Source organism: Monomorium pharaonis, chromosome 3 (genome assembly GCF_013373865.1).
Source record: "Monomorium pharaonis isolate MP-MQ-018 chromosome 3, ASM1337386v2, whole genome shotgun sequence".
Taxonomy (NCBI): domain Eukaryota; kingdom Metazoa; phylum Arthropoda; class Insecta; order Hymenoptera; family Formicidae; genus Monomorium; species Monomorium pharaonis.
Window position 1 is genome coordinate 759,919 of NC_050469.1, and position 12,762 is coordinate 772,680.

The following is a 12,762-nucleotide window of genomic DNA, read 5'->3' on the forward strand; positions in this document are numbered from 1 at the left end:
CACAGATCGATTGACGTTCGATGGATGTAACAATTAAACGAAATTTAATTTGATGACTCTAGAAATATAAACCGTAGGCAATCGTTGCCTGATATGTACAATTGTTACACCTGTTGAATGTACTTTATTTTTTTCTGAAACCTCGCACTCTATAATCCTAGACCTAGACGGTTTTAGTAAGTTGTTTCTTTACATTGAAAAAAAATGTTAATCTTTATATGCGGTTCTTCATAATCGTTTTTTTTTTAAATAACTCTAGCATGATTTATTCGATCAATTTTAAATTGTAAAGCAATATTTTTAATGACATTTGGAATCCATCAATTCATTGAAGTTTTTCCCGTTTTTTAACTTTTATATAGATATGTATATATTGCGTTTTTATTGAATCCATATTTTATTAGCGATTACAAGATTTGTGAAGTATTAAAAAAATTGTATTTTTTTATAAAAACTAATAAATTAAACATGTATATCTTCTCTCTTAAATATATATATATATATATATATACACACTCCACATAATACATAATCTCTTCGTTAGAATTTACTGTAAAGATAAATCATATTTTTCTCATATTTGACAAAATCTGTTTTTTTTAATTTTGATGAAATAATCTTGCTTTTATGTAACTGAATTGAAATTACAACAAACTTCAGAATACAAAAGAGAAATAAACGGAGAAAAGAGTTTGTCCTGCAATTCAAGACAACATATTTAAGAAACTGACAGATAAACTTCTCTGAAGTTTATAGTTGATAGCAGAAACCAATAGCGATTCTATACTGTTGTTTTTTTATTAACTTATTGTATGGGTGGTGTATTCAGAAATTCTTCGAATTCCATGGAACATCTGCAAATAGCAATGAGAACAAAGGATGTAATAATTATGTATCATAAATAATTTATCAAATGATATTTTATGTTTATATAGAAATGAATCTTATCGAAAATATGATATGTGGTCGCCAATATTGATATAGGCTTCCTAAAACGGCTCTCTCCTCCCATTATTTCTCGGAAACTAAACATTGCATTGTATTAATATTCATAAAAATGAGTTATTTAAATTATTAAAGAAAATCCATAGTTTACATATACATACATAACTTTTCTGTATAAAATCTACGAAAAACTAATTTAAACTTATATAAAGACTACATTAGATTAGTTTTTCATAGAATCATGCTACAGATTGCATCTTGCAGAACAGCATATATAAGATATAATTTATATAATTGAATGTTTAATCGATAATAAAATATTTTACATCAAATTAAAAGGCTTCTTCAAATTCTCATATACATACGAATATATATGTATATTTATTTTTAAATATTTTGTACAAATAACTAAATGGAAGATGTAACGCCAATTTCTCTAAGTCGTTTTTTGTTACATTGTGAAAATATTAATCACTACAAAATATGAAATAGCATTATAAAAACTGCTTATAAAAGATTTTTTTATTTTAAATATTAATGTTTTTCAAGTTTTATTTTGTTTAAGAAATGCTATCCAAAAAAACGAAGTGATATATATGCTAGTCAATGCCAGTATTAACCGTTCTCTATTGTTGACTTTTGTTTTATTTTACCTGTGCTTGATCCATGGAGATACGAGAGACATTGGATAATGTTTCCATGTAGACATGAAACGCGGACTTTTCTTCTGCCTTTCGGAGAGCATCAGCTGCTTCTTGTTGTGCTTATTCTTGTGATTCTTCAAACTCTTGTACTTCTTTATTAATGCTTTCAATTTGCGTTGTTTCTGCCAATACCCGATCTTCAATACTTCATGCTTTTTATCCTTGAAGCGTGTCGTCGATACGAAAATTTAAAGAAATGCAAAAGTATAAAAAGAACACAATATAAATATGATGATAAGTAACCGCACATTAGGTATTAAGATCAGGAGAATTTAGCCAAATGGTATAAGAATAGGAGACTAATTTTGTGTACCAGTTCGTGGAAGCTGCTTTTTATTTTCAACATCATTGCTGCGGAACGTGTATTATTCTTTTAATAGCATTTCTAGAGTTTTGGTGAGAAATTAAAAGTACAAGATCAGTTTTGGATCTACCAGTGGTTTCATCGGCAGTAATGATCAGCAGCACAATTCTGATACACCGACATTTATTCTTCGACTGTAAATCACGAGTCAAGAATAAACATTCAAAATTGTGAAAAGTAGGTCATGCCAAGCCTTTCTTAAGATTTACTTTAATTGCTATATATAGACAATTACTCTGACAGTGGTCATAAATTCTCCTTTGTCTAACGGTATGAAGCATTTTTTTGTTGTAGATTGTAGAGATTATATTAACGTATTTATTTACATTTTTCGCTGAAAAATTGTCAATTATTGTAATTATTGCGAGTAATTATAACTAAAATCTTTCTCTTTTGCAATTGAAGTAAATCGTGATCGATAATTTCGAACATGATTTATACTGATCTGTGACTATTCAAGGCAGACATTTTTTTCGTATTTTAGGTATAAGATGTAACGAATTAATATCTTATGGATATATGTATTAAATAAAATCGAAACTCTCTCTCTCTCTCTCACTTCTGTATCTATTTAACTTGATTAATCAAATACTATACTCTTTGGAATAAAAAAACGATAATTAATTCGAAATTGCGCGAAGAAACAAAAGTCGCTTAAATTCTACTTTTCTTTATTTATTATACAGATATAACAAAACAGTTGACAACAGTAGATCACGAACAGTATTCGTTCGTGATGCGAAAACCTACAGTTCCTATATAATATGAGAAAAGCAAATAAAATAACGATTTTTAATTATAAATTATGTAAATCCGCTACTAATTAATAAAAAAGAAAAAAAAAATTTTCTCTTTAATAAAGAACGTAAAATATAATCTAGAATAAATATATAATAAATAATAATAGATAATAAAATAAAAATCTCAATTGTAAAAAATACAATTAAACTTAAATATTAAAAAATTTTTTGACTGAATAAGTAAAGACCGATGATATATAACGTCGTTGATCAATAATGCGACAGCTTCGTCTGAATTATATTATTTTAAAACGCGTAAAATTTAAATAGTTGTTGAGAAAGGAAGGGAATTAAGGGGGTTAAGAAAAGATAAGTTTTATCTTTTATAATGTGGATTATTGAAAGAGTGTATATGTGGCTTCAAAATTTTAAAAATTGAAAATTATTTGTGTTGATGTGAGCATGCCCAGCAAACACAGAACATAGCAGCAACATTACGGCAATGTTATAACATTATAGCAACATCACAGCAATATTACAACATTGCCGCAATGTTGCTGCAATGTTCTGTGTTTGCTGGGTGCTCAGCGTTATCTTCAGTATGCCATTCTTTTCACTTTGCAATCATTACTCATTTGTACTAAATTTGATAATTTTCCAACAGGCTCTTTTTGAAAAAAATTTTTTGATTAAGCTAGAACATTGCATATAATATGTACGAAATATTTGTCAAGAAAGAGATTGGCTATGTTCAGAAAACACAACCGTTGCATAACAGTTGAGTAATTCGCTAATATAATTGGTCTAAATTTAGAGATCTAACAGTATAATAAGGACCAATAATCACTGACCGCTCACTGCAGATCACTTGTGTTTTCTGAACGTAACTATTGATAACACTTCTTTACATTCCATTGTTTTAATTTACGCTTCGCGGAAGGTTTGTTAACGTACGTTTCTATTACTCTCCCTTTACATTCGACTTACGCTCTGATTTTACATTTTCAACAGGGATTTTATAATACATCTTTAATAATGCTTATTATTTAGAAAATGGCATCAAAGAAATTTTTATTTTTTCTTAATACTTTCATCAAATTTCACGAGAATCGCCCAAGTAGCTGAGAAATAACAGTTTTCCAACAATACTTATGGTTGACTGAAACACGTATCCTTATAGTTAAAAACCGTAGTAGATTTTTCGTATAAGAATGTGGAAAGAAGTCGAAGCTGGTTGATTAAATCAGAGAGGAACCTGAGAGCGGCCACCGCGGCCTTTTTCGTGCGACCGATATTTGACTAGCATCAGCGCTAAACGTGGATGTAAAGTCTGTTTTACATTAATCGCAAGCAGCTAGTTGCGACTTGCGATATCCAATAAGCGCTTAGTTTTTAGTTAAAGCTCGACATTCATTGGGTGTTGCAAATTGCAACTGGCGACTGCAATTAATGTAGAACGGGCTTTACATCCATGTGTTTGGCGCTAATGCTAGTCAAATATCGGTTGCACAAAAAACGCTGCTCTCAGATTCCTCTCTGTTCATACGAAATACAAACGATTATACATAGCAATTAAAAAAACTTAAAAAAATGTTCACTTTCGGTCAAGTGTGAAGTGAATGGTTACGTTCAGAAAACACAAGTGATCTGCAGTGAGCGGTCAGTGATTATTGGTCCTTACTGTTAGATCTCTAAATTTAGACCAATTATATTAGCGAATTACTCAACTGTTATGCAACGGTTGTGTTTTCTGAACGTAGCCAATGGCCACGTTCAGCAGACACAACTGTTGAGTGAGCGCTCAGTGATTCTTTAATGATTGGTTAGATCTAAAGGTATTAACCAATCATATTAAAGAATCACTGAGTGCTCACTCAACAATTGTGTCTGCTGAACGCGGCGGCCAATGAAACCGGACCTAGGGGTCAGTGAGCGGTTGCATTACTGAGGTTACTATTCCGTAATCACTTACCGACAACTATCAATATCGTTAGGTGTCTTTGCGCATGTATTTTGATATATGAAAAAATATGCGATAGTGTCGGTAAGTGGTTACGGAATAGCGGTCCTGGATGCAACGTCTCGAGATGGCGCCGACAGACTCATCTGGGGGCCATCTGGAGGACTATTTCGCCGGAAGTCGGCGACGATGGTTGCGCGACTGGGGTATATAAGCGCGTGCCGGAAGCCGCGCGATGCTCTTCTGCCTCAGTAAGAGTAGAGTTGTGGTTCACGTGTGGTTGTGTGCGCTTCCTTTTTCCTGGAAATAGGCCACACAACCTACGTCCATTCCGTGAAACTAACTCTCCTAGAAAAAAATCAAAAAAAAGTAAAAAATCTTCGTAAAAAACGTATACAAAAAAATCGCAAAATCGTAGGCGAAAACTGTCGTAACCTCGGGTAACAACGTGGTGATAAAAAAAAAAAAAAAGAAAAAAAGAAAAAGAAGGAAGTGAGTACGAGCCAGTGAGCCGACGTCGTTAAGAGAAACAGACGGAAGGCTCATTTACCTAATAGGCACGCCAAAAAAAAAAACAAAAAAAAAAGGAATTGCCACCCAGAACACGCACGAGGTAAAAGCGGAAGAAGACATAAAAGAGGGAAGTGGGCGCGAAACGTGTGCTAGCGACAAAGCACGAGCTCAGGTTCTTGGAGGACGGGCCATATTGCGAGGTAGATTAGAAGTGGTTAAGCAAGATCGTCGTAGCTAAGGGAGGAACTCGTCATTCTGCCTTTATTTCCCCCGACGTGACATTGATACGTCGCAATCATGAATCCTGGAGCGCCCAACTACCCCATGGCCTCGCTCTACGTGGGTGACCTACACACCGACATCACCGAGGCGATGCTGTTCGAGAAGTTCTCGTCAGCCGGACCCGTGCTGTCGATCCGCGTATGTCGCGACATGATCACTCGTCGCTCGCTCGGCTACGCATATGTCAACTTCCAGCAACCGGCTGATGGTGAGTCATCATCTCGTCGCCCATGTCGTGGTCGTAGTAATCATAGTCTTAGTATAATCGAACATAGCGTTCTGTTCCCCCGTCGACGGTGACGGGTGACGAGCAATAGTGGTCAACGTGGTGACGCAACGTGGGTCTGCTCAAATGGCTGCCCGCTGCATGCCATACACGTGCCGTGCTAACGTGTCCACCATGTTGGATCTACGTCTTCGCTCTACCGCATTGGCTGGTTAAACGAACTCGTCGCGCGGGAGGGGCGAGAATATTTTCTCTTCTTTTCTGTATCGTGCACTACGAGATTCATGGTCATGTAACAGAGAGTTGAATGAATTTTTTTCTTCCTTCTATCTGACTTGAAATTTTATTTGAAAATGAAATTTTGATGTTACAAAATCGAAAGACAGTTTATGATACTTTTGAACTTTCTACTCTTCCGTTCTCCCTCCGGATTGGCACCTTTAAAATTCATTTTTTGTTGCAAAAATCTAAATCTCTTATTGGACGAGAGGATTCCTTAATGCTGCCACGTGCTCATCGTACCTCTCTCACATGCATGCACATGTTTGTAGCATCTGTTTCGTTTCCAAGTTCTTGTTACATAATTTTGTATTTATTTCTTCTCTAAAATCCATGATACACAGATGTAAAAGAAAAACGAAAAAAATATCCATCTTCTCTAATTTATATTAAAACAGTGATTATGGGTGGCAGGACATGCATGTTTCATCGAATTTTTAGCTGCTATTATAAGGAATGTTGATTCGTTCTAATCTAATCTAATCTTAATTTCTCTTTTAAATCTCATTATATAGTTTTGGAATGGAGTAGACTAGATCAATAGAATTATGAGATTGCGTTCCACTTGAATTTGCTTGCAACAAAATGAAGTTAGAATTATTTCAGTTTTGTTTAGCAAATATTAAACAAGTACAAATGCATGGAAGTGAGCGGCTAGTTGAACGCATCTTGAAAAGAATTGAAAATTTTGAAGATATAAATGTTTCTTTCTGTCTGTTCCAAAGAAAGGAGAAATTATTAATCAAAATATCTTCTCTTTGTATGAAAGTATTAAAAATATTGATATACTTAACATAATTTTATTATTATCTTGATCCGATGAAGGAAAAAAAAATGGAAAGAATAGGAATTTTTACTGAAAGGAATGAATCTCTCTTTCTTTACAAATACAATTTAATTTAATAAATATATTGCAGCATATGCAAGTAGATAAATGTGAGATTTATTTGTTTTTCATATATGTACCTATTTTATTAGATTTTTTCTTATACTTTCTTCAAAGTCCAAATCAATAAATATATTTTCTTGCAAAAACAAAACTCAGAAAAAGTACAATAAAACTTAATTGTTGGAACGTATCTAAGAAATGAGTAATAAGTTTCTTTTTCTTGGAAAATAAACAGTTTGTCACTCTTTAATTTGTTTAACTTTTAACTTTAAAAATGGGGACTTTATTTTCTTTGCGAAATGCATTTGTGCTTTGTATAAAATCTGTTTATAAAAGAGATTATATCTTATCATAAAATTTGCAATATTGTATTTTAAAAAAATATGGTAGCACTCGCAAATTATGTAATATTTTTCATGAGTATGACCATTTAGAAAGTAATTGATAATAATTTAAAAATAAGTATATAATTGATAATAAAGGATAATTTGTCCATACTTTGCAGGAACATAATATATTTTTTTCTTTTTACTTGATACAATTGTAGATATTTTTTTATCAATTCATAGAATGTTTAATCATACTTTTATCAGACAAGTATAGAAATTTTCTTTGCTATATGAGAGAAAAGGTTTATAGAAAATCCTGGTCACTACAATTGTGCTTCCGCTATTACTTATTGTGCATTGCCTAGAAGTTTATTCTTGTGTGTATCACTTGTAAATCTTAAGTGAAGAAAACTTCTTTTATTACAAACATGTCTAATATTATCATTTTTGCTTCAAGCATTTTATTCACATTAAGTTTTTGCAGATGCCTGTTTAGCTTAAATTCTAGGCAATGACAAGAACACTTGTACATTCATATGAATTTATTTAATGATAAGAAATCTCTTTTGATAAAAGTAGTGGCAACATCTTTGAAATGATCTTACTTGATTTTTGTAAAAACAAAGTAAATACTCTTGTTTAATGTTTTTGTTTCAGCCGAACGCGCCCTTGATACCATGAATTTCGACATGATAAAAGGGCGGCCTATTCGAATCATGTGGTCTCAGCGCGATCCCTCCTTACGCAAATCGGGCGTTGGAAATGTATTTATTAAGAACTTAGACAAAAATATAGACAATAAAGCGATGTATGATACATTTTCCGCGTTCGGTAACATATTAAGCTGTAAAGTTGCGCAAGACGAATCGGGCGCGTCAAAGGGTTATGGCTTTGTACATTTTGAAACGGAAGAAGCGGCTAACAAATCTATCGACAAGGTCAACGGGATGTTGCTTAATGGCAAGAAGGTAAAGTGGCGTTTTTTAAACTTAGCTTAAGACAATAGTTGTCGAATTCGATTGATTCATGTTCTCGTTGAATATTTCTCTTCTAACTTTCAACATGGTGCTCACAGGTATACGTTGGCAAATTCATCCCGCGTAAGGAACGTGAGAAAGAGTTGGGCGAGAAAGCCAAACTGTTCACGAACGTCTACGTGAAAAATTTCGGCGAGGATATGACCGAGGACAAGTTGAAAGACATGTTCGAGAAGTACGGGACCATTACAAGCCACAAAGTGATGAGCAAGGACGATGGCAAGTCACGTGGTTTCGGATTTGTCGCATTCGAGGACCCGGACGCTGCCGAACAGGCGGTGATGGAATTGAACGGCAAGGAGATCGCCGAAGGCAAGTGCATGTACGTCGGACGAGCTCAGAAGAAAGCCGAGCGCCAACAGGAGCTTAAACGGAAGTTCGAGCAGCTGAAGATTGAGCGACTGAATCGGTACCAAGGCGTGAATTTATATGTGAAGAACCTAGACGATACGATCGACGATGAACGTCTGCGTAAAGAATTTACGCCATTTGGAACAATTACGTCCGCAAAGGTGATGATGGAGGAAGGACGTAGCAAGGGTTTCGGTTTCGTGTGCTTCTCACAACCGGAGGAAGCCACAAAGGCAGTTACCGAAATGAACGGACGTATCGTAGGTTCCAAACCCCTTTATGTCGCTCTAGCGCAACGCAAGGAGGATCGTAAAGCGCATCTCGCCTCGCAGTATATGCAACGCATGGCGAACGTGCGCATGCAGCAAATGGGTCAGATATTCCAACCCAGTAATGCCGGTAGTTACTTTGTGCCTACGCTGCCGCAGCCACAGCGATTCTACGGACCTGCTCAGATGGCGCAAATTCGCGCGACTCCACGCTGGCCGGCACAACCAAACCAAGTACGACCGAACGCCCAGACTGGCACCTCCGGGTTCGCGTCTATGCCAGCTGCACCGTTCCGAGCGGCGCCACGTGCTCCTACCGCGCAGGCTGGTGCCTTGCGTAACAGTATGTCCGCCCGACCTATTACAGGTGATTGCGAAATAAATTTGACAGAATTATGTTAATGGTTACAATATCTTGATATTATTATCATATTGTCATGAAAATTTGTTTTGATATTAAATATTAAACATTAATCTTGTAAAAACTTGGAAAGCTTTAGATCGCTTTCAAAACTGAAAATTAAAAAATTGTAATGTCTAAAATCGTAATGTCTTGAAAGATTTAAATGATAAAAAAATTTAGCAATATATATGAACCGATTTACTTTTTAGGACGTTTTACTCTATTTGAGTTTATATCTAAAAAAAAGTTTGTCAAAACATCTAAAAATTTAATTGGATACTAATTTAAAAATAATTCTGTTGAGTCGTCAAAATAATTATGTGGGACGTTCAAGCATGACGAGTGGTAACGCTATAAGAAATTGCGACATTCTACCAATCAGTTTGAGCGTGCTACATAATTTTTATGGTGCTCAATGAAATTATTTTCACAATTGTATGTAGCTACATTTTTAGATACTTGAGTAAAACCATTCTTTCCATGCATAAAATCTATTTTTAAAGTAAGAAAAGAAAAAGGTATTTTATAAAATGTTATTGATTATATCACTTAACGATTATCTTTCATTTCTTGTAAGTTCTTTCTAAATAGATTATTAGAAAATGAAATAGTGGAACAAATTATTAAAATTTATATTTTACTATTAAAAGGAAATACATATATAAGATAGAATAAATGTATATTGATTAACACTTTTCACAAATGTAATTTCGAATCGTTTATTAATGACATCACGGTTTGTTTTCACAATTTATACACATTTCCATATATTTGAATATAAATTTATAAAAATTAGATTTAATGTAATTTAAATCGAAATTTGAAAATATATGTTAAATTCTCAAGTACTAATATGGAAAGTATATATAAATACATACATAAAAATATGTGTTTATAATCATCTTTATGTATGTTTAATGTAGTATATGTAAACTAGATATTTAAAAATAGATATATTATATGCTACAATAATTGACATATAAGAATTTCAAAACATTTGAGATTTGTAACGTTTAAGATTTTCAAGATGTGACACATTTTCAAAATCGAAATGATTGCAAACTTTCATTATTACTATTGATATATATAACAGAAACAACTATCTCTTAAGTCTGAGTGCACAAAACGTTTAACCGAATAAAGAATAGACATCTCAATGGAATTGAATGTTGTGCATATAAAAATATTCGTTTTTTCCATATTATCTTAAACATTTATAGTGTTGTGTGAAAAATTCGAGTTTGTCGATTTCATATATGTAGCGATATAAAGAGTAATATCAAAGAAGACGTATTTGTCTCTTTAGTCTATAACTATCGATAGAACATAATTATAAAACTTGCTTCTCGCATTGGATTTTAATCGCTTCTATTATAGCTAAATATTACAATTAATTACAAGGACAATTGTCACAACACTATTACACCCATTACATTAATTATTATATATGAATAATATAATGGTAATAATTATTATTGCATAAATTTTTATTAACAAAAACGATAATAATTGACAAATTTTTTGTCTCAGGTCAACAAGCGGTTGCTGGCGCTAACATGCAGGCTCGTTCAATGGCAGGACCCGCTGTTGGTGTCTCGCCCGGTCAGAGCCGTCCGCCGAATTACAAGTACACCGCAAACATGCGCAATCCGCCGCAAGCGACCATGGCTCTACCCGCACCGAGTGGTCCTTCTGTGCAGCAGGCGGTTCACATACAGGGTCAAGAACCGCTCACCGCCTCGATGCTAGCCGCGGCGCCGCCACAGGAGCAAAAGCAAATGTTAGGCGAACGGTTATTCCCTCTAATCCAATGCATGTATCCACAACTGACCGGTAAGATCACCGGTATGTTACTGGAGATCGACAACAGCGAACTACTTCATATGCTTGAACACAGCGAGTCCTTGAAAGCCAAAGTCGAGGAAGCCGTAGCCGTATTACAGGCTCATCAAGCCAAACAAGCGGTCGCGCCGAAAAAGGAATAAGCAATTGCATCGATTATCTTTATTTATAATTTGTGAGAATAAATTTCGACTGTTTTGAATTTGATTGGATATATACGCAATGTTATCCTTTCGTTATTTAATTTTTATTTTTCTGAATTTACGCAATTTAAAATCATCTAATGTTGTTTATGTGATAAATTTACTTTCAAAGACGTAACCGGCGGCTTCAGAATGATTGCTGCTTGGGAAGATACGTGAACGTATGCTCTTTATGCGAACCTATGCTCACAATGTAAAGTTTTAGGGAGGAAAACCTCTTCATTAAGATAAATCTGAATACGGAGAGTTGCGGATATTTGCAAGGAAACAATGGGACTAAGTTCGCTTAGCAAGAGTAATCTTTGCTTACCGAGAAAACCAAAATGTAAAGGATTTCCAATCCTAAAATTTTACAATAAATTTTTCTTTCAAAATATGTATACGACTGACGTTCAATGGATGTAACAATTTTAAGCCAGTCAGTTTTAGAAAAATTATTTTTATTCAATATATATACAATCGCAAGCGACCTAGCAAATTCTCTAACGGTGTTTACAATTGTTACATCTGTTGAATGCACATTTTTAAATATTTTTCTCCCTTTCTGAAACGAAATTATCTCTAAGGCAATTATGTTGGATAATTTATCCTTCATGAATTATATGGCTTAAGTGTTTGTGCTTTGGTCATTCGTTTGTCACCGTTTATCTCAAGATAAGCCACTTGACTCGTGTTACGTTCAGGAAATCTGCCGTAGCTGAGATAGTACTTGTGAAATAATCTCAGCTACGTTTGATTTAAAAACAAAACTAATCGTAATTTTGTTCTTTATTTTGTTTTTTTATTTTATTCTTTATTGTAATCCTTATTTCCATGTGATCTTATTACCTAGAACCTAGAACCTAGAATATCTCAAATTTCCTCCCATTGCCGAACATCTTGTATATATAACATACGCACAAACATAAATATTAAATATTAAATTTTTATATATATATATAGATAAAATTATATATATATATATATTTTATATATATATATATATATATATATATATATATATATAAATTTATATATATATAGAATACATTTTTTTATTTCTACAGTTATGCACGAAGTGATATTTTAGAACTGATGCAGCAAATTGAGAGAAAATAGGTCATATTATATAATTAAACTTCTCGAGCAAAAGAGAAATTTTAACAAAATTGAAATATACACAACAAATTTAATATAATTGGTTTTGAGCCAGACGAATTATTTTACAGGAGTTCCGAGTTTAAAAGATACGTATAGTTTTGTTTATCTATATACATGCATTACATATACATAAGTATTTCTAATTTGATTCGATAATGGGATCGATTTCAATCGCACTTTAATTACGTGCGAGCCTTTGAAGTCGTTCAATAACTTGGTGGATAAAAAAGCGGGAAACGATTCAAAGAGCACTCTCGCGTAGTCTCGTGCGAGAAAGAAGCATTCC

The 12,762-nt window shown here is 33.6% G+C and overlaps 1 protein-coding gene across 1 annotated transcript; it reads left to right on the plus strand.

Annotated features, from left to right (window-relative positions):
* Positions 1–4,912: 4,912 nt before the first annotated feature.
* Positions 4,913–11,712, plus strand: LOC105831816 (polyadenylate-binding protein 4-like). The gene is made up of 4 exons (XM_012672238.3): positions 4,913–5,716; positions 7,889–8,199; positions 8,307–9,255; positions 10,822–11,712. Exons 1-4 carry the CDS (start codon positions 5,524–5,526, stop codon positions 11,274–11,276), a joined length of 1,908 nt encoding a protein of 635 aa, XP_012527692.1. The 5' UTR covers positions 4,913–5,523; the 3' UTR covers positions 11,277–11,712.
* The last annotated feature ends 1,050 nt before the right edge of the window (positions 11,713–12,762 follow it).

Coding starts and splice junctions, on each gene's coding strand:
- LOC105831816 (XM_012672238.3), top strand. CDS start 5,524: ATGAATCCTGGAGCGCCCAACTACCCCATGGCCTCGCTCTACGTGGGT. Junction 5,717..7,888: donor CTTCCAGCAACCGGCTGATG/GTGAGTCATCAT, acceptor TTTTTGTTTCAG/CCGAACGCGCCCTTGATACC. Junction 9,256..10,821: donor GTCCGCCCGACCTATTACAG/GTGATTGCGAAA, acceptor TTTTTGTCTCAG/GTCAACAAGCGGTTGCTGGC.